General features: G+C 36.4%; 1 protein-coding gene across 4 annotated transcripts in view; it reads right to left on the bottom strand.

The window, feature by feature from the left end:
• Positions 1-20,529: 20,529 nt before the first annotated feature.
• Positions 20,530-21,831, bottom strand: part of LOC134383752 (cytochrome P450 20A1) — a 65,711-nt gene continuing 64,409 nt past the window's right edge. For 2 of the 4 annotated variants that reach the window (XM_063105116.1, XM_063105134.1), the window contains 2 exons: positions 20,942-21,031; positions 20,530-20,779 (listed from right to left, as the gene is read on the bottom strand). In XM_063105116.1, coding sequence (XP_062961186.1) covers positions 20,629-20,779; positions 20,942-21,031 — 241 coding nt within the window. In that variant the 3' untranslated portion in view covers positions 20,530-20,628. The remainder of the gene's footprint in view (positions 20,780-20,941; positions 21,032-21,831) is intronic. The other 2 variants (XM_063105125.1, XM_063105142.1) reach the window with 2 other exon arrangements.

Raw genomic sequence — 21,831 nt, 5'->3', positions numbered from 1 at the left:
AAAGAGTTAATATTCTTAATATGTAAAGAATATATATAAAGCTCTTAAAAATTGATGACAAATGCCCAATAAAGAAAAGGACATGAACAGGCAGGTTTATGAAATAAGACATACAAACAGTTGATAAACATCACCAAAAAGGTTCAATATCCCAATAACCAAAGAAATGTAAACAAAATAACAGGATATTTCTCACCTATCAGACTGACCAAGATTACAAAGTATGACAATACCAATAATACATACTACTGATGATTTTAATTTGGAATAACCTTTCTCAAAGACAATTTCTAAAAGTATAATGTGTGTATATACATAATCTGAATGGTGTGATTATAGAGTTCATCTTAATTTTTCTAAAATGAACATGGATCATTTTTCTGCAAGTCCAATGAGTCTTCCCCAAATCAGGGAGAATACTTTTATTAATGCAGCCAAAGATGACTTTTGTTTGTTTTAGCAATTTCATGATCAGCTGGATACAAAGTAAGCTTTAAAATCTCCTAGGTTTTTTACATATTAACCCAGTCGTGCCAAGTGCAGTTGAATTTTTTAAATCTAATTACATTTCTTTATATTTATATTCAATAAATTATACTGTGGCTTTGTCCCAAATTTCAATCCTCATTGCCATCTCTTAAATAATCTTGCTTCATACTACCTGCAGACTGGATAAATGATCTTTGGGTTCATCAGAACCTTTAATAAAAATGTTGAAGTCAAACCAAAAAGAGAGCTTAATGGCTTGCCCCTATAAGCTTCTGTTGTTGGGAGCCACTATCAATATACCTTAAATGTGCCCGGTTGTGAATATATCTTAGAGGACTCACACTTATCCCACATTTCATCATCTTAGTCACAAGAGTCTAGTGAGAAACTGTCAAATTCTTCTGAAATGAAGATGCACTATGTCTGTGGAATTCCCCTCACGTAGATCATCCTAGTAACTCTCTCCCTGAATGAGGAAATTAAGGTAAAGTACATAGTACAATGACTGATAGTATGGACTCTAAATAAATAAATGTTGCCTAGCTAAAGTGTTTATATTGCTTGTCTTACAACATCTAGAAGACATTCTCATTCATTCCAGACTTTTCCTAGATTCTTCCTGTACACCATTGACATGCTAATTAATCATTAACATTGTTTTCATCATTATTCTTTTGCTCAAAAAATGTGGTCTTCCTTTTAAATGACATCAGCCTCTAGGCATTAGTGTCCTTAACATATTAAGAATGTCAATATTTTATGTTACTCTATTTTTTCATGTTTTAAAAAATTTTTGTTAAAGAATAAATAACAACTATTGTACCTGTGAGAAATGCCCTCACCTGTCCAATGCCAAAGGATGGACACAGAGACATGAGGTACAGCGAAGTGAGACTTTAATTATGGCCTTATAAGGTTCGGGTGTCTGAAGGGCAGTCACACAGAAAAGGGCTTTAGCAAGCAATTTATTCCCTAGTGCACAAGTCCCTCCCCCCACTTCCTCCTTGGCTGAGTACTTTGGGGTGCACAATCTTCCCTATGGCTAAAATTTATTGCCCCTTTGCAATGCAAGGAATTCCTTTGGCGGCTCAGGACAAGCCGGCAAAAAAGGCCCGCTTAAGCCCTGTGAAGGGAGATACACCAGGGAATGAAGAAAACAGTGGGGGCTAGTAACTAACTACCATCTCAATAAAACACCCACAGATAAGTCATTTCAGAAAATGAATCACTTAGATAATTTCTTACAGTACCTAAAGAATAATGCCAGCCTGCTTCATAAGCACACAATGGCAGATTTTGCAATATTTACTGCTCTTCCTGGTTTTATGTTGAATGCTTAGAAACTATTAAATAAGAATGTCCTCTTTCTTCATGAAGATACTTTACCTTGAGGTGAATTTCAAAACTGGTTTTCTGGCCACTATATTATTTTATTAGGCAATACCAATTTAGATAAATACATACATATACTACAAGGAAATGTAAAAAACTTCCTTTTTAGGAAATGCAAGCAGAATTTTTCATCCAAACAATGACATAGCTAACTGAGTTCTCATCTCACCCCAACCAAGAAAAATCATAATCAGTGATAAGATATTTTCATAGTATTTATACACATTTCTGGGTTTTAATCAGATTTACAATATCAGTAAAGAAATTCTAATACCTAGTGCTTATAATTTAATACATTAAATCTTTGAAACATAAAGTTTCTGTGTGTGATCAAAACAAAAATAACTGGAGTCCAAGCTTTACATGTATTATCACCTGAAACTTTGGTTTCAGTTTTAAGGATATTTATTTAATGGTTAAAAATGTACCAAATATCTTTAAAAAAAAAAAAAAAAGCCTTACCATGCAAGACAGTTGTGCAATACAGCATTCCATGGTTTATAGCTGTGTGAACACAAATCTTAAGAAATAAGTTTAAAATTATTTGAAAGAATATACATCCTCCAAAATTAATCTGTAAAAAAAGAAATCTTTCAGGAAGTCAGTAGCACTAGATGTATTTCCTAATATTTGAACATTTTTACATAAAATATAGAAAGATATAAAAGAAAATGATAGCTATGATATATATGAATTTCCACAAGATAAGCAAGACTATAGAACACTGGTCATTTTATTAGTAATCATCACTATGAATGCAGAATTCTCATTCATTTTTATTGAAAAGCATATTTTTCCCTCTTCATTATGGAAATGACAAACAGTATGAAGAATGGTATAATAAATATACAAATAGCCACTAATTAGATATAACCATAGCTTCCATTTTACCTTATTTTCTTCTCATATGATTCTTATGCTACAGAATTTTAAACAAAATTACAGTAGTCATAATATTTAACCCCTAAATATCTTACTACATATCTTTAAAAAACAAGGACATTTTGCTATAAAATCATAATGTTGTTATCACATTCAACAAAACAACAGTAATCCCCTCATATTATTCACTACCCAATAGAAAGCATTTTTTTTTTTAAATTTTATTTTGTCGATATACATTGTAGCTGATTAATGCTCCCCATCACCAAAACCTCCCTCCCTTCTCCCTCCCCCCCTCCCCCCCAACAATGTCCTTTCTGTTTGTTTGTTGTATCAACTTCAAATAATTGTGGTTGTTATATCTTCTTCCTCCCCCCCGCCCAGTTTGTGTGTGTATGTGTATGTGTGTGTGTGAATTTATATATTAATTTTTAGCTCCCTCCAATAAGTGAGAACATGTGGTATTTCTCTTTCTGTGCCTGACTTGTTTCACTTAATATAATTCTCTCAAGGTCCATCCATGTTGTTGCAAATGGCAGTATTTCATTCGTTTTTATAGCTGAGTAGTATTCCATTGTGTAGATGTACCACATTTTCCGTATCCACTCATCCGATGATGGACATTTGGGCTGGTTCCAACTCTTGGCTATTGTAAAGAGTGCTGCGATGAACATTGGGGAACAGGTATACCTTCGACTTGATGATTTCCATTCCTCTGGGTATATTCCCAACAGTGGGATGGCTGGGTCGTATGGTAGATCTATTTGCAATTGTTTAAGGAACCTCCATACCATTTTCCATAGAGGCTGCACCATTTTGCAGTCCCACCAACAATGTATGAGAGTTCCTTTTTCTCCGCAGCCTCGCCAGCATTTATCGTTCATAGTCTTTTGGATTTTAGCCATCCTAACTGGGGTTAGATGGTATCTCAATGTGGTTTTGATTTGCATTTCCCGGATGCTGAGTGATGTTGAGCATTTTTTCATATGTCTGTTGGCCATTTGGATATCTTCCTTAGAGAAATGCCTACTTAGCTCTTTTGCCCATTTTTTAATTGGGTTGCTTGTTTTCTTCTTGTAAAGTTGTTTGAGTTCCTTATATATTCTGGATATTAATCCTTTGTCAGATGTATATTTTGCAAATATTTTCTCCCACTCTGTTGGTTGTCTTTTAACTCTTTTAATTGTTTCTTTTGCTGTGCAGAAGCTTTTTAGTTTGATATAATCCCATTTGTTTATTTTTCCTTTGGTTGCCCGTGCTTTTGGGGTCATATTCATGAAGTCTGTGTCCAGTCCTATTTCCTGAAGTGTTTCCCCTATGTTTTCTTTAAGAAGTTTTATTGTCTCAGGGTGTATATTTAAATCCTTAATCCATTTTGAGTTGATTTTAGTATACGGTGAGAGGTATGGATCTAGTTTCATTCTCCTGCATATCGATATCCAGTTATCCCAACACCACTTGCTGAAGAGGCAGTCCCTTCCCCAGTGAATAGGCTTGGTGCCTTTGTCAAAGATCAGATGGCAGTAAGTGTGTGGGTTGATTTCTGGATTCTCTATTCTATTCCATTGGTCAGTGTGTCTGTTTTTATGCCAGTACCATACTGTTTTGGTTATTATAGCTTTGTAGTATAGCTTAAAGTCAGGTAGTGTTATGCCTCCAGCTTTATTTTTTTTGCTGAGCATTGTTTTGGCTATTCGTGGTCTTTTATTGTTCCATATAAATGTCTGAATAGTTTTTTCCATTTCTGAGAAAAATGTCATTGGAATTTTGATGGGGATTGCATTGAATTTGTATATCACTTTGGGTAGTATGGACATTTTCACTATGTTGATTCTTCCAATCCAAGAGCATGGAATATCTTTCCATCTTCTTGTATCCTCTCTAATTTCTCTCAGCAGTGGTTTGTAGTTCTCATTATAGAGATTTTTCACCTCCTTGGTTAACTCAATTCCTAAGTATTTTATTTTTTTGGTGGCTATTGTAAATGGGCAGGCTTTCTTGATTTCTCCTTCTGCATGTTCACTATTGGAGAAAAGAAATGCTACTGATTTTTGTGTGTTGATTTTGTATCCTGCTACTGTGCTGAAATCATTTATCAATTCCAACAGTTTTTTTGTAGAGGTTTTAGGCTGTTCGATATATAGGATCATGTCATCTGCAAACAGGGACAGTTTGACTTCATCTTTTCCAATCTGGATGCCCTTTATTTCCTTCTTTTCTCTGATTGCTCTGGCTAATACTTCCAACACTATGTTGAATAGGAGTGGTGAGAGTGGGCATCCTTGTCTAGTGCCTGTTCTTAAAGGAAAAGCTTTCAGCTTTTCCCCATTCAGGATGATATTGGCAGTGGGTTTGGCATATATGGCTTTAATTATGTTGAGATACTTTCCCTCTATACCTAACTTATAGAGGGTCTTTGTCATGAATGAGTGCTGAACTTTATCAAATGCTTTTTCAGCATCTATAGAGATGATCATATGGTCCTTGTGTTTGACTTTATTAATATGGTGTATCACATTTATTGATTTGCGTATGTTGAACCAACCTTGCATCCCTGGGATGAATCCCACTTGATCGTGATGAATAATTTTTCGTATGTGTTGCTGTATTCTGTTTGCTAGTATTTTCGTGAGGATTTTTGCATCTATATTCATCAAGGAAATCGGCCTGTAGTTTTCTTTTTTGGTTATATCTTTACCTGGTTTTGGTATCAGGGTGATGTTTGCTTCATAGAATGAGTTTGGGAGATTTGCGTCCGTTTCAATCTTTTGGAATAGTTTGTAAAGAATCGGTGTCAATTCCTCTTTGAATGTTTGGTAAAATTCTGCTGTGAATCCATCTGGTCCTGGGCTTTTCTTTGTTGGGAGCCTTCTGATAACAGCTTCAATCTCCTTTATTGTTATTGGTCTGTTCAAATTTTCTACATCTTCACGGTTCAGTTTTGGGAGCTTGTGTGTGTCCAGAAATTTATCCATTTCCTCCAGATTTTCAAATTTGTTGGCGTATAGTTGTTTATAGTAGTCTCGAATGATTCCTTGTATTTCAGATGAATCAGTTGTAATATCGCCTTTTTCATTTCTAATTTTTGTTATTTGAGTCTTCTCTCTTCTTTTTTTTGTTAGCCATGCTAATGGTTTGTCAATTTCATTTATCTTTTCAAAAAACCAACTTTTTGATTCGTTGATCTTTTGAATTGTTTTTTGGTTTTCAATTTCATTCAGTTCTGCTCTGATCTTAATGATTTCTTTCCGTCTGCTAACTTTAGGATTGGATTGTTCTTGTTTTTCTAGTTCTTTAAGGTGAAGTGTTAGGTTGTTCACTTGCCATCTTTCCATTCTTCTGAAGTGAGCATTTAATGCAATAAATTTTCCCCTCAATACTGCTTTTGCAGTATCCCACAGGTTTTGGTATGATGTATCATTGTTTTCATTAGTTTCAGTAAACTTTTTGATTTCCTGCTTGATTTCTTCTTGGACCCATATGTCATTAAGTAGAATGCTGTTTAATTTCCATGTGTTTGTATAGTTTCCAGAGTTTTGTTTGTTATTAATTTCTAGTTTTAATCCATTGTGGTCTGAGAAGATACATGGGATAATTCCAATTTTTTTGAATTTATTGAGACTTGATTTGTGACCTAATATGTGATCTATCCTGGAAAATGATCCATGTGCTGATGAGAAGAATGAATATTCTGAGGTTGTTGGGTGGAATGTTCTGTAGATATCAGCCAATTCCAATTGGTCTAGAGTCTTGTTTAGATCTTGTATTTCTCTGCTGATTCTTTGCCTAGATGATCTGTCTAATATTGACAGTGGAGTGTTCAGGTCCCCTGCTATTATGGTATTAGTGCCTATTTCCTTCTTTAGGTCTAATAGAGTTTGTTTTATAAATCTGGCTGCTCCAACATTGGGTGCGTACATATTTATGATTGTTATGTCTTCTTGATGGATCAGTCCTTTTATCATTAAGTAGTGTCCCTCATTGTCTCTTTTTATGGTTTTTAGTTTAAAGTCTATTTTGTCAGATATAAGAATAGCCACTCCAGCTCGTTTTTCTTTTCTGTTTGCATGGTAAATCTTTTTCCATCCTTTCACTCTTAGTCTGTGTGAATCTTTATGGGTGAGGTGGGTCTCTTGTAGGCAGCATATAGTTGGGTCCTGCTTTTTGATCCAGTCAGCCAGTCTGTGTCTTTTAATTGGGGAATTTAAGCCTTTAACATTAAGAGTTGTTATTGAAAGGTGTTGATTTATTCCTAGCATTTTATTGGTTGTTTGGTTGTCTTAGGTGTCTTTTGTTCCTTGCTTTCTGATTTACTGTTTGGTTTCTGTGTTTGTTGGTTCCTTAGGTTGTAGATAGTGTTTTTGTTAGCTTGTTTTCTCTTCATGAATGCCATTTTTATTGTACTAGCGGGTTTAGATTTTTCTTAGGTTTTTATGGCAGTGGTAGTTATTTTTCAGGAACCAAACCCAGTACTCCCTTGAGGATTTCTTGTAAGGGTGGTCTTGTGGTAGTGAACTCCCGCAGTTTTTGTTTGTCTGAGAAATATACTATTTGCCCCTCATTTCGGAAGGATAGCCTTGCAGGGTAGAGTATTCTTGGCTGGCAATCTTTGTCTTTTAGTATTTTGAAAATATCATCCCATTCCTTTCTAGCTTTTAGGGTTTGTGATGAAAAGTCTGATGTTAACCTGATTGGGGCTCCCTTATTTGACGCTTCTCTCTTGCAGCTTTTAAGATTCTCTCTTTGTCTCTGAGTTTTGCCAATTTGACTATGACATGTCTTGGAGAAGGCCTTTTTGGGTTGAATACGTTTGGAGATCGTTGAGCTTCCTGGATCTGAAGATCTGTGATTTTTCCTATACCTGGGAAGTTTTCTGCCACTATTTTGTTGAATATGTTTTCAATGGAATCTCCATTTTCCTCCCCTTCTGGAATACCCATGACTCGGATATTTGAGCGCTTGAGGTTGTCTGATATCTCTCTCAGATTTTCTTCCATGTCCTTGATTCTTTTTTCTTTCTTTTTGTCTGCTTGTGTTATTTCAAACAGCCCATCTTCAAGTTCAGAGGTTCTCTCTTCAACTTCGACAAGCCTGCTGGTTAAACTCTCCGTTGTGTTTTTTATTTCGCTGAATAACTTCTTCAGTTCAGCAAGTTCTGCTACATTTTTTTTCAGGACATTGATTTCCTTGTATATTTCCTCTTTCAGATCCTGTATACTTTTCCTCATTTCATCATGATGTCTAGCTGAGTTTTCTTGTATCTCATTCAGTTTCCTTAGAATTATCACTCGAAATTCCTTGTCAGTTATTTCAAGGGCTTCTTGTTCTATAGGATCTAGAGTATGAGATTTATTAACTTTTGGTGGTGTACTTTCTTGATTTTTTGTATTTCTGGTGTCTTTTTTTTGGTGTTTATTCATTGTTGCAAGGGGTTTCACAGTCCACCGGTTTAAGACTAATGACTAACTAGGATGTTGCTGTGGTTGCCAATTTGGTATGGCTCCCGCCGTGACTGCTCAGTTGGCCTCTAGTGTCTTGTGTGTGTGGTTGCCTTGGGTCTTGGGCTTCTCCGGGGATCCACCTTTCTGGTCAGCTTGTACTCTGCTGGGCTGGTGGATCACGTACCACAGGGTGTGTGATCTCTGTTGAGCTTTCACTTTCTGTACAGGACTTCTCCCCGTTCCGTGTGCTCTGGCCCAGGCTGTTAGATCGTGCAGTGGCGACCCCACCGGGTGTGTGGTTTCTGTCGAGTCTCCACCTCCCTGGCCGCACGTCTCCCCCCTCTGTGCACACTGTGCTGGGCTGGGGCGTGTCTTCTGCACCCCTCGTCTATCAGCTGGGCCTTCAAGACCCTGCTCAGCACCGCCTCGCCCAGGAAGTCTACCAGGTTTCTGCTAGGCACAGACGACCGGTCTCTCTGGGTGCCTTTGTAGCACTGTGTAGATCTTTCTCGGGTCTTGTTCACCTTTGTATCCCCCCGGTATAAACCGAGTCTAGTGCCCGCCTGCAGCCTGCTCTCCGGCAGGTTCAAGCGGACCTGGGAACTCTCCTACCACACTATTCCCAACCAGAAATTCGTTAGGCTTTTTTCCAAACTGGTGGTCGCAGAGATGGTATCTGCCTCCCAGTAACAGGAAGTTTACCGGGGCGGAGTCCAGGGTGTGGTGGAGTGACAGTCGGCCCGCCCGTACTTCCTAGCCCTCCCAAAACTGGTCGGGACGCCCCACACCCCCAGCCCTGCCAGAGAACCGCGGAGGGAGTGGGAGAGGAGGTCGGCCCGCAGGGTCCGGAAAGCCCCGCGCCAGGCCAAGCAAATGGGCTCAGTGATGGCCGAGCAGGGCGGAGCTGCCTGCACCTGGGAAAATGGAGGCAGCACCGTGGCAGTGAGTGGCCTGGTGGTGCAGGCGGGAGCCGCGTGGGCATTCACCCCCCAAACAGAGCTGTGCCAGGGATCACTCACAGTGCTGTGCCAGGTCGGGCGCTCGCTCTGTCTCTGGTTTGTTGCCTTCCGTGTTCTCGGCGCTGCCGCCTCGGGCTGTTCAGTCGCGGCGCCGCTTGGGCGCTCCCAGGAATCTTCTTTAATGCCGGCCTGAAACCTCGAATCCTGAATAGGGCAGCTGGCCGCCTTCAGTGCGGCCCCAGCCTCCGGGATCCTGGCTGCATCCACAGCAGCCCTGGCGCCGTGTTCCCTGTTTCAAGACTCGCTTTTGCAGCTAAGAATCAGTTCTTTTCCTGCTCCACACTTCAAAGCTGTTGCCTGTAAATGAGGCAGCCTCTCCTGCCGGGGGCAAAGTGGCGTTGAGCCCCCACGACCGGCCAGCAGCAGCAGTCCTCCCTTAAGAGATGGCCAGAGGAAGGTCCACAAGTTTCCCGGCTGCCTGAGGCCCAGTGGCCACCTTTTCCACCTCAGCTACTCCGCGCCAGCCGCCACAGCCGCCGCCATCTTGAAACTCAGAAAGCATTTTTCAAGAAGAAATTACTCTTGTAAACAGGGGAAACACTGTATACCCAGGATATAACCTGGAGGGATTATATTTATGTATTTAGTAATCTATAATGATTTCTTTGTGAGAAATAACAAAATAAATAGCTACCTTCCTTGTAAAAGATAAAAAGATTAAAATTTTTTTCCATTGAACCATAAGAGTGGATAATATAAACCTGAAATTATTCACAATAACGTAGCTCTGTGTATAAGTATAGCAATGGGGTAGACAATCTATCTTGAAAGGTATATGCTTTTGAAGAATAAAAATTCTTCAATTCTTGTAGCTTCTACTAAAATTGGCTTCATATAACTCTCCCCAAAATAGCGAATTTCAGGGCTAAAGCATAAAACAGATAACTTTACAGCAGACAGATCACCATTCATTTCACAAAAATTGGGTTCTAGAATTACCTAATTTTGTTCATACTTTTGTTTTAAATTATGTTGAAGATTTTATAAAACTCAAGCTTCACAACAGATTAACTGGGTTTTTATTACTGCAAACTATACTAACGTTCATGTGATAATATGAATTGCGAAGTTTGAAATGTACCAGTTTTTCTTTTTTTTTTTTTTTTTTTTGTCGTTTTTTTTTTTTTTTTGTGACCGGCACTCAGCCCGTGAGTGCACCGGTCAGTCCTATATAGGATCCGAACCCGCGGCGGGAGCGTCGCCGCGCTGCCAGCGCAGCACTCTACCAAGTGCTCCACGGGCTCGGCCCGAAATGTACCAGTTTTTCTAATTATGCATTAATACCTTTAGCACTTATATGATGAATATTAACTGACCTATAGCATGTATGACTCCCAAACCTTGCTAATTTTTTATAACAATCTTTCTTGTCAGTTTCAATAATATTGCAAACAAAGAGATTATAATTTGACAAAACTGCTAGCTAAATACTGTGGTGCATGGTACTAAGTCTCACTTGTGTAGTACAAGGTTGATAAGAATAAGGATACTCTTGGTCACTGATTGCTATTTTCATGAAATGGAATGTAGAAGAGGTTAACAGCAAAAATATGATTCATGATTTTGTCAAAGTAATTTTATGTAGCCTTTTGGAAAGAAAGGAGCAGAACAGAATAATCTTGATAATTTTAAATGGCAGGGAACACTGAATTTAACTACACTTAAAATACATCCGTAGGATTTCTTCCTTCTTCCTCCACAGGAATTAATATATTTCTCACAGGTTTCTGTTAACTACTTCTATTATCTAAATGTCTACTCATATAAATAAGTGAATGACTCATATCACTGAAATATTTCATAGGGTTTTATGATATTTCAGAGAAAAATTCCGTTTTACCATCCAGCAGAAAAATCTTTGGCAATTAAGATTAAAATACTGAATAGTAAGAGTTTCATTAGTGAAACGTGTTTTAAGGGAAGAGATGTTTAGTGTACTAGAACACTTTTATGACTTTAGTAAACATGTGTATTATGAAATTGTTCCTCCTTTAAAAAAAATTTGCCATCTAGTCATTAACTATTTTGTAAAGAATTTTAAGACATCTTAGAGAGGTTTAAATCACTTAAAGATAAATCATGAGGGCTGGCCCGTGGCTCACTTCGGAGAGCGTGGTGCTGACAAGACCAAGTCAAGGGTTAAGATCCCCCTACCGGTCATCTTTAAAAAAAAAAAAAAAAAAAGATAAATCATGAATGAAAGTTTTATGGATTTACAAGGACAACTAGCATACAACCAGGAAGTATAGCCCTCAAAAACCACTGAATCATAGCACCATGCCTGTAAGGTCACATGTATGGGGGGTGGGGGGGCATGCCATGTGCTGCAACCAATATGGTTGCGTAGAACCCTGCTGCTCAGAAGGGCCCTATGCTTGAGGTTTAATGCTTTGTGAGCACTGTCTTGAAACTCTTAATAATTTTATCTTTGAATTTGTGTTTTTGTTGTTGATGCTGTTGTTTTTGTGGCAGCTGGCCAGCACAGGGATCAGCACCACACTCTACCCAACTGAGCTAATGAATTTGTTTTGCAAATGAAGTCCAATAGGATGATGGAGCATGCACCAGGGACTTGCAGCCCATCTGCCTGCCTCCCCCAACTGGTTTTCAGTGACTAGCTCCCTGCCCTCTAGTGACCTTGGCCCTGCCTGATCTCCTTCATCCCAGCCATGTTCTTGACCACTATTGGCTTCTGCCCAGAGTGGCAAGGAGATTGCACTGGCAGGAGAGTTGCAGGGCAGGCTCACTATCCCTCAGTGTCACCTTCAGTCTCTGGGTGGAGCCTGGATGCTGATGGGGAGGGCCAAAGCCCCAAAAGCAAAGGCAGGGCAAAGAAGCAGTAAGCCCTGTCTTGGGCTGGCAGCACACACCAGGTAATGTTCAAGGCTCTCTAGCCCACCCCTGACCCAGGTATATAAGGTGTCCCAGTGCTGGAGATTTCAGTCCCTTGGGGTCACTCGCCCACCATGGGTGGAAAAGGCAGGACCATAAGAAGAAAAGATTGACTTCCTTACTTTAGCCAAGGCACCACATTTTCACCTGGCACTGGGTCCCACAGTTACATAGCCAGCCCTGATTGTTTCTCTTACAAAGAAAATAAACCTAAAAATCTTTAAGTACATCATAACATGGACTGTGGGACATCTCCTTTCAAGTGTTTTGTTTGTTCTTAGAAGACTATTATCCTATTTTTCTCAGTTATCAATAGCATATTATACTAATTTAGCCAGTTCTTTTTGTCTTAGAAAGCCTTTTCTTTGTTTTAAATTCTTCCTTTAGAGAATAAAATGAAACCAAAAGAGGGCCGGCCTGTGGCTCACTCGGGAGAGTGCGGTGCTGCTAACACCAATGCCACAGGTTCGGATCCTACATAGAGATGGCCGGTTTGCTCACTGGCTGAGCGTGCTGCTGACAACACCAAACCAAGGATTAAGATCCCCTTACCAGTCATCTTTTAAAAAAAGAAACCAAAAGGAACTCATACTTTGAATAAGTAAAATAAATTTTAAAAAAACATTTGAAATGCTGATGAATGAAAAAAGTTATTGAACTGGGGAATTAGTCAATGTAAACTAATTATATGAGCCTGGGCCAATTCCCTTATAAAATAACTTCTCTCAGCTTTAATTTGACCCTTATAAAAGGGGATTGGATTAGAAAATATGTATGGATTCTCTTAAATATAACATAGTAACATAAAGTCTATTAAGACTAAAGTAAATCAAAGCTAGCAAATTAATAGATCATACTTCTGATTTCAACTTAATTAACTATCCTCAGGGGTTCTAAAATTAATACAAATCTTTAATTTTTAAAAACTGTGCCACAGAGGAACTAAAATATAAAACGCAAGCAACTCTTTAGTGAGCATCTCGAAATTTCAGGCACTCATGTGAAGAGTTCATAAATAATAGTCACAGTTACTGTTACTAAAACGTGCCATGACTACTCCCTTATTACACTGTTTAATAAATTTATATTTTCAGAATTGAGCTTGAAAATTCCTTCCTCCAAAACTTTGAGTCTCCAAAATCCCGCTACTCTTTTCCTGGCCCCTGACATGCAAAATAGAGCTTAAGAAACAAGTGTATTTGAAATGGGGTAAAAGGAAGTGAAGAGGTATGATAATGGTATCTCTCTAGTGCTTTTGGATTAGAGTTCAGGCCAGAAGCAGCCTCTGGGTTGTCTCTGTGCACATGAATGCTACTGGAGAGAAGTGTCTCATGATTCTGAGTCATCCTTTGATATGAATTATGGAGTCAATTTAGAAGATCCCAGAAAGGCTGGATCAGTTTTAGGGCTAAGAAATTTGGTCCACAATTTACCAAACTCCTTAGGACCATCCTATAAATCCTCTAGATAAGAAAAAACAGAAATACAGATGAGATTCGTGGTTCTACTTCAATTCCAAATTTAATCTTGGGTTTGAAACCAGATTAGTCTCTGATCAGAGAAGAAACAAGATGACACCTACTTTTGAGGGATGACTGTGTTACAGAACTGCCCTATTGCTTGATTTGTATTTTCCAAAATTATATAATTCCTAAAGGGAACCATCCAGATAGAATTATACCAGTGCTCAATTCTTGTGATTAGACTATATGTTGGAAAAGATGAAAACCTCAAAGAGACAGACATAAAATTTATATACACATTAAGAAAGGTTGTCATGACAACTTTGCTTGAAGATATGTATTTTTAAATCTAAGTATATTTAGCATTCAAAACACATTTGCATCTCCATCAAAGATTCTGTAACGAGAATATTTTTTAAAATTGTTTTCAAATCCTTTCTGAATCTATACTTCCTTGAAAGCTTAACAAAATCCTATGAATATAATAGCAGCATAGACCTAAGCATGTATTTTCAGAAGGCCTTATGTGAGAAAAATCTAAAGTGAAAACCTAGTAACATTACTCTTCTACTCCTCAAACCCCTAGTCCTCTCCCTCTAAATTTTTAAATTGTGGGCAGGCTATGCCATATAATCTCTGCAAGGTGTTTTTAAACTCTAAAAATCACTTATCTATTAGCTGATGATCTTGCAACAAATCATGAAAATTGAACACACCTATTACTACTGTATAATTAAGCAACAATTCATATAAACGACTATAATAAATATCACTCTTAGCCAAACCAAGTCTTAGTTTTGTTTCTTCTCACTTGTAAAGTTCTCCAGTATTCCTACTCAGCATCAATGTTTAAAGTTTTCCTTGATAAGATACCTAGTTTAATTCTCTTGCAGATATACTGAAAATAAAATTATGGTTTGAATTACAGAAGTTCCTTGCTTCTTCCCCCACTAAAGCCGATAAGTGAAGTCTCCCGTGTCCTTTGCCTCACAGTCATCTACAAGTTCCTTCCTGTATTCCTTTCAGTCACTAACCTAAAGGGTCCTTTAGCTGCTTCCAACCAAAGGACCTGGAGAGCTCCGGGTGCTAAAAGGTTCCAGGTGGTAAAACTTTGGGACATGAGACTGTAGGGTTCTCCCTCCTACGGTGAAGCACAGGACAGAGAACATAGTAATAATGTCATGTCTGTTTTGATCACTGTTTTGTTCACCCCAGTGCCTAGCATAAGATCTCCAATGAATTACGTGCTCGTTAAACAGCTGTAGTCTGATAAATGGGTCTATTTCTTTGGGAAGGAATGGAAAAGTCAGGACAGGGATAGGAGAGAGTCAGCAGAGCTAGAGGTTGCTGTGCTCAGAGAAAAGATGAGCAGGAAAGAGAGAGAGTATGGAACTCTGGTAGTATGGTTCTAAAATTATTGTTCTTAGACTGGATGATCTCTGGACCATGCATATTTTAAGGAACTAGCTAAGACACATTCTTGAAAAGTCCTATTGGTCTTTTAGATCATGTTGGACAAAATGGGTTCTGTTCCATAGAACACTACTTCCATGAAACACTGGTTTTACAGGAACTGATTTTATAGGGGTTATTGGAAAAAAAGGGTACCTTCATCAAATACATTTGGTACATTCCAAGTTTAACCAAGTTAAAATAGGTTTCTTTAGAGTAGGACTTCTCGGCACTTCTAATATGTATCATAAATATCTAAGAAAGTATAGTATGGAGATTCTGTGGGTGAATATGATCAAGGAAACTTTTTCTCAGAGTATCTCACAGGGTAATGTTCCATGAGACACGTTTTGGGAAATAATGCTCTCTACTAACCTTGTAAAAAAACCCCAAACAGGGCCGGCCCTGTGGCTCACTCAGGAGAGTGCGGCGCTGGTAGCACCGAGTCTGCGGGTTGGGATCCGGTATAGGGATGGCCGATGTGCTCACTGGCTGAGCGCGGTGCGGACGACACCGTGCCGAGGGTTGTGATCCCATTACCGGTCAAAAAACAAACAAACAAAAACCCTGAACTTTAAACATTTCCTGGTTCAACGATGATCTAGTGATAAGATATATAGAAAGACAAATGACTAGTTGCTTACCAACTATTTCAGTTGATATATTGTATCTAGTCTGTTTTAAATCTATGTTCACTCCTAATACAGGCATCACTGAAAGATGGCCATACAACATCTTAAGAACTTCCAGTAATGGGGTATACTACTCAGCATATCACAAAGTACTATTAGCATTAGATGTAGTTTGGTTATTGGGAAATTTTTTTCAACTATTAAGTAGCTTCAATAATTTTGTTCGCTTTATTCTGCATGCACAAAACACCCCAATAAAGATTTCATTCATTTATTTAAAAATATTTATTTATTGTCTTTCTGGGGACAGAAACTTTACTACATTATCTATGATGCAGTTACAATGGTGAGATAACAAAGTTTCATTCCATACCATCATGTGTTTAAGATTAAAATAAGAATTTTTGAGTATTTTAGATGTAAATGTTTTTTAAAAATATTACCAAATAGGATATATGTGACTTGTCTGCTCATGGCATTTAATCACGTGCTAGAACAAGATCAATTCCCAGTCTCAAATTATAAACCAATTAAATGAATGGAACTGGATAAAGGAACGTTATTTCTTGCATTTTTATTATTGCCTGAATATTTTACAAAGTGGCTCCCAATCCAAATTTTACAATTATCTATTCAGTCAATGTCATAAAACTCTGTAAATCAGACATCAAAATTGATTTATATTTTAGAAGTCTATTCTCTTTACAAAAAAAAAAAAAAACTTCTATTCCTTAAAGTCCTTACAACAATGACGTAACAAGGGAAAATGTTTAAAACATATTAAGTGAAAAGTAGACTATACTGTTGTTCTAAGTGTACTATGTAAAAATAAATTTATGTGGAATTAGGAAAAAAATTAAATAGTTGTACAAACGTGGTTGGGCTGGCAATATTTTTCCTTTTAAAAATTTAATACTGATGTTATGTTACTCTTTTAATAATTTACTTTTAGCTATTATGAATGGTACACCATTCGAAACTACTGCTTGATGCCTCCTTAAAAAGAACTAAATACACCAATACCCTACTGAAGATATTAAGATAATGTGAAGTGCACATTGTTTACTATTTCTTATCTAGTATTTGCTTATCTTCATTCGCAGTGATTCTTCTAGTAAGAACGAAAGACTTAGTTTGTCACTGAAGCTACTGTTATGCTCTAAGAACTAAATAAGATATGTATATAAAACACTTGGTACATAATACATGCTCCTTCTAGTCCCTTGTTCTAATTTCAGTCCAACTGTTACCGCAAGTTTCCATCCCACTCCTTTTTTATCAGCATAGGTCACTCACGACGGTTCAAAGCAACATTGTACTGAGTCTTTTTGGCTGTGCTGATTTCCTCTGCCTTCTGTAGTAACAGTAACTGCATTATTGTCATACCCTCCCCCCAGCTCCTCCCCTTCTACTTTAATCATTAGTCTTGGTAACTTGGGAAATAGACATAGTACTGGCTAAGAAGAAAAATAAGATTACTAGTATCAATTTGTTGATACTACAAAAGCCTGCCCTTAATGTGTCCATTCCTTTCCCAGGTATGTTCTCACAGCTACTAAACTACCACCACCAAACTATTCCTTAATGCTACTAGTCATGTCCTCAGTTTTACACTCAGTAGAGTTGTGTTTTTAAAGTGGTTTGCAATCTGTCAATATAACCACATATGAAAAAAAAAGTACATTTTATAGGTTAACAGTGCTTTTCTTATTTGAAGAAAAAATATAAAGATAGTTTCAGGTATGAATCTTAATCTGTTTGCCCCAGAGTCCACAAACAACACCAGTAAAAAATTTCAACAACAAAGATTCTTAAAATTACCTCTTAAAAGTTGAATACCATCTCAACTTGAACTTAATTATAATAAAGATTTTTCTTATGGTAGTGGATTTCTTAAATGTCCATTGTAATACCTAGATTGTTCTATGGCTTTAGCAACTTAGATTTACAAACATATATAACTATTTGATAGAATGGATGGAGAAGCAAGGCCATTTTTAAAGTCGAAAAGAATAAGAATATCTGAGAAGGAAAGAGAGAGAGAAAGGAAGAACGACAAAAATCTGTTCATATGCAGAGTGACAAGAACATTAATGTTTGGGTTGTAGGAAAGATTATTGGCTCATAATATATTAAATGAAAAGATATTATGTATAATGTACAAAAAATTATACATACATAAAAAGTAGAGGATCTACATCAGAATCTTAAGAGTGGTTAACTTCAAGTAGTGCAACTATAGGTGATGAAGTTTGCCATTTTTCTGTTTTCCTAGATTTTTCTATACTAAACATTTTCATAAAGTAATGATTTTGTTTTTAAAACTATAATTATTTTAAGATAAAGAAAACAAATAAATAAATTTCAACATAAGGGCTATAAATAAGAGAATCTATTTATATAAAACAATGGAACTGTACATTGGTGGGCCAGATAAACAGCATGTGAGTTTTTCATTTTTCCCAAACACATGCACAGAATTAATAGTCTTAAATTTTATTAGCACAAAGTGTGGAAGAGCCTTTTTAGTCCATAAAAAAATGTTCTGTGCTGATGTTATGAACAATAAACTTCTGAGCTACCAAAAAGAATGTAAATCAAAATCAGGGAAAAATTCATTTTTAAAAACTCCAAGGCGCGGCGACGCTCCCGCCGCGGGTTCGGATCCTATATAGGAATGGCCAGAGCACTCACTGGCTGAGTGCCGGTCACGAAAAAGACAAAAAAAAAAAAAAAACTCCAAGAAACTCCGAAAGCTACAGAACTTACATTAACATCAATTAAAAAGTCACTTGATGGTTCAATAACTTAAGAGTCCTGGCTAGAGTCATGCTGCAAGCCATCAATGACCCTGAGGCTACTAAAAGTTCACTCATTTAATTAACACAAAGGGCCTAGTAAGAACAACAGTGAATGGATAACTTATTTTGCACGATTGTTTAACAGAATTTTTATTTTTAAAAAGTCCTCTACAAAATGATTTCTTTTTAATGTTCTAAGTTAGTCATGTAACTGTGGATAAAATATGCTTATTTTGCTGGTTCCTCTATGCTCGATATTCCTTGATCCCAATCATATTAGTTATTTCACACTGCCTCATTTATTGGCAATTATGCCAACTCCCTGACTCTGGCTCAGCCGGTCTGTTTTTGCCTTGATCATTGCTTATCAGATCTTTCTTGCTTTAAATTCCACCTCTCTCATTTCATTTGATCTTACTGACTCTTGGTTTACATACCAATTGCCTACTCTAAACTTCCACTGCCAACATCCAACCCACTCACAGAACTTGGGTAACAAAGGAAGACACTCTCTTTACAAAAAATCATAGAAAATGGTAGGTGGGAAGGGACAGATTTGACAACGGGCCTTTTTAAAAGAAACATGATAGTAACTAAGAATAGATTTCACTTAAAGTTTTGGAATTTATTCCGTAAATTAAATATTTTTCCAAAAATAAAGGCTGTACCTAATTAGTTAAATTCTATGTTAACTAGTCATAATTAGGTCTAAAATGTTAGCTATTTAACCATTAACACAGCATAAAATAACTCAATAACTAGGATACATTCTTGAAACTAAAAATGAAATGAAAACAACATGAAATGAAAACAAATGAAATTCAGCAGTGTTAAAAATAAGCCCACTTGGCAGACAGTTAACATTTTTCTTCCTTTCCTCTCTATCTGCACTTGGCATATTTCCTTCAGTTGTCTTAAAGAAAAATACATTTAAAAAGAATTCTTCATGAATAGTGTAGCAAAACAAAAACAAGAACCAAAAAAACTAACATTCAATGCTGTCAATAAAGAAAATATAAAATATAAAACTTATCAGTGCTAAATTTAGTGGAATTTTGAAAGATACCAAAAATAGTCTTGAAATAGCCCTAATATTTCTTTGCTTACTAGTGAGACTGAACACTTTTCTAAAAGTTTATTCATCATTTCCTCCTGTAAAAGCTGTCTGTTCATGCGTTTTGTCCATTTATCTATTGTATGTTTTTCTTACTAATTCGTAAGAGCCCTTTACATATGACTATTGTCGCCCTCTGTCATATATTTTGCAAATATTTTTACCCATTTTTGTTTTCTTTTTTCCCCCCTTTTGTTGTGGTTTTGGTTTTTGGTTAGTGTGCTCTTCTTTCATAATGACAGGTTCATGATGTTTAGTGTATTACATAAATACCAGATTTAGGAATTCTGTTTTTTCCACAAATGAGAATCAGTGGAGTAATATTATGCTGTTCCAGTGAAACAAAAGGACAAGCCTCAATCTCAGTTTGTCACTTGGTAGGGGTGCTTCAAAACACATTCAGAAACAACTGTATTTTTTTTCAAATGATTCAGAACTGTTCAAAATGAGGAGCCTTGTGTAAGCCATAAAACGAACACTGTTGTTTGGGGAGGCAAAAAAGTAGCAAATACAAGGTAGATTACCCAATGAATTAGTCAAAACTAATAAAAATGATTAAAACACAAACTAATTTATAGCTAGAAAATAAAAATATTAATCCAAGATATAAAATTATGGGAAGTTTTTATTCCCTTTAAGAAGATTTATTGGAAGTACAAAAATGAGTTAGGATAATATTTCTATTTTATGAATATTCAGAAAACATGATTCCCCAATTTGTGCAAAATAATTTCTCTCTTCAAAAATATTCATTTTGGAGATCAAACTAAGAGAAAGAATTTGAAAATAATGGCATAGAAAGTGATAAAACAAAAACTAAAAGTAGAAAGCTAAAGCTGTCCATTAAGATTATCAATATATTGGTGCAATAAGTACAAATGTATATAATGCACAAGAAAATATGATATATAAAAATCAAAATTTACATAATGAAGTACTAATAGGTGTTTATATACAAAATAATACTTGGTTTATAAAAGGATTCAACACAGATTTTCTAAATGGTCACTTTCCTCAGTCTAATTAATAAAGATCATAAATGTATAAAATTTTAATATCTCTTTGAGATGGTGATCCAGGCTTCTTCCCTTGATGATGTTACCAGTTCATACTTTGTTTCAATAACTTGTCCCTCCACAGGAAGTAGGTGCAGTCTCTTCACCAATATAGTCAGAAGTACTGTGGTTACCATATATGCAAACCTAGTCAGGAAGAAAGTATACTAGTTATTAAAGAATAAAATTATACTATAATTATATAGAGTGCTGCTCCTTCTCATCAACAGTGGTCATCAAAATTCTAAGTATCTGTACAAAATTCTAAGTGAAAACTTGTTCCCTCACATGACTTTCTCTATCATTCACCTCAACTCTGGGCATTCCTGTGTGCCTGAGAATCCAAGCGAGGAGAAAGTTTTCATTACTGATTCATCATCAAACCGGTCTGGATCAAACCTAAAAAGAAAATTTGGGGTCACAATATAGCTCCTCTGGCATTTTACATATTAATACTAAAAAGACACAGGTATGTAATAAAGTCTAAAATCTACTGAAAATAGAAAGTGTTGTCACATTATATTTAAATGTCACCTATTATTATATTCCCAAATTAATAAACATTTATTTAGTCTCTTGCTGTTTCTTACTTTATTATTTCTAACAAGATGCAAAATACATTTCTTGGAACCAGCAAGGAATGACATTGCAACATGGGTTTAAATATAAGAGTGAGATATAAGGATAAATCATGTGAGATATAAGGATAAATCATAAAAAATCACATAATGAACACTGATACATTTAAGACCTGTTACATAAGACCATCTGATCAACATGTAAGGCATTTTACATTGCCTCTTCAATTAAAATTTATTTCTTAAAATTGGAGGCTCCAGCCTTAAAATTATATTTATCAATTACATTAGACCCATTTTTATTAATAAGTGAGAGAAATGTAAGGGCTAAGAAAATTTTTTTTTTCTGGAGAATTTCACTCTGAAAAAAGTCACTGTAGGAATGGATATATTAAAAACAAAAACATTTGGTGTTACTAAATGCCCCAAAGCTGAAGAATCTAAATGTTGTCTTTGATTCTAGTACCAAATAATAATAATGCTATACTTCAATTACTTGTGAAAAACAACACATTTAAAAAATTTAAAAAATTAAGTGCTTCTTGGTACAGATTTGTGATAATATATCATCATGCTGTTAGTGCTGCATTCTAAATAAAAATATATATTCCAAAAAATAAA

This window comes from Cynocephalus volans, chromosome 1, assembly GCF_027409185.1.
Source record: "Cynocephalus volans isolate mCynVol1 chromosome 1, mCynVol1.pri, whole genome shotgun sequence".
Classification (NCBI taxonomy): domain Eukaryota; kingdom Metazoa; phylum Chordata; class Mammalia; order Dermoptera; family Cynocephalidae; genus Cynocephalus; species Cynocephalus volans.
Note: the sequence above shows the minus strand (reverse complement) of the source record. Positions and strands in the feature narration are given on the sequence as shown.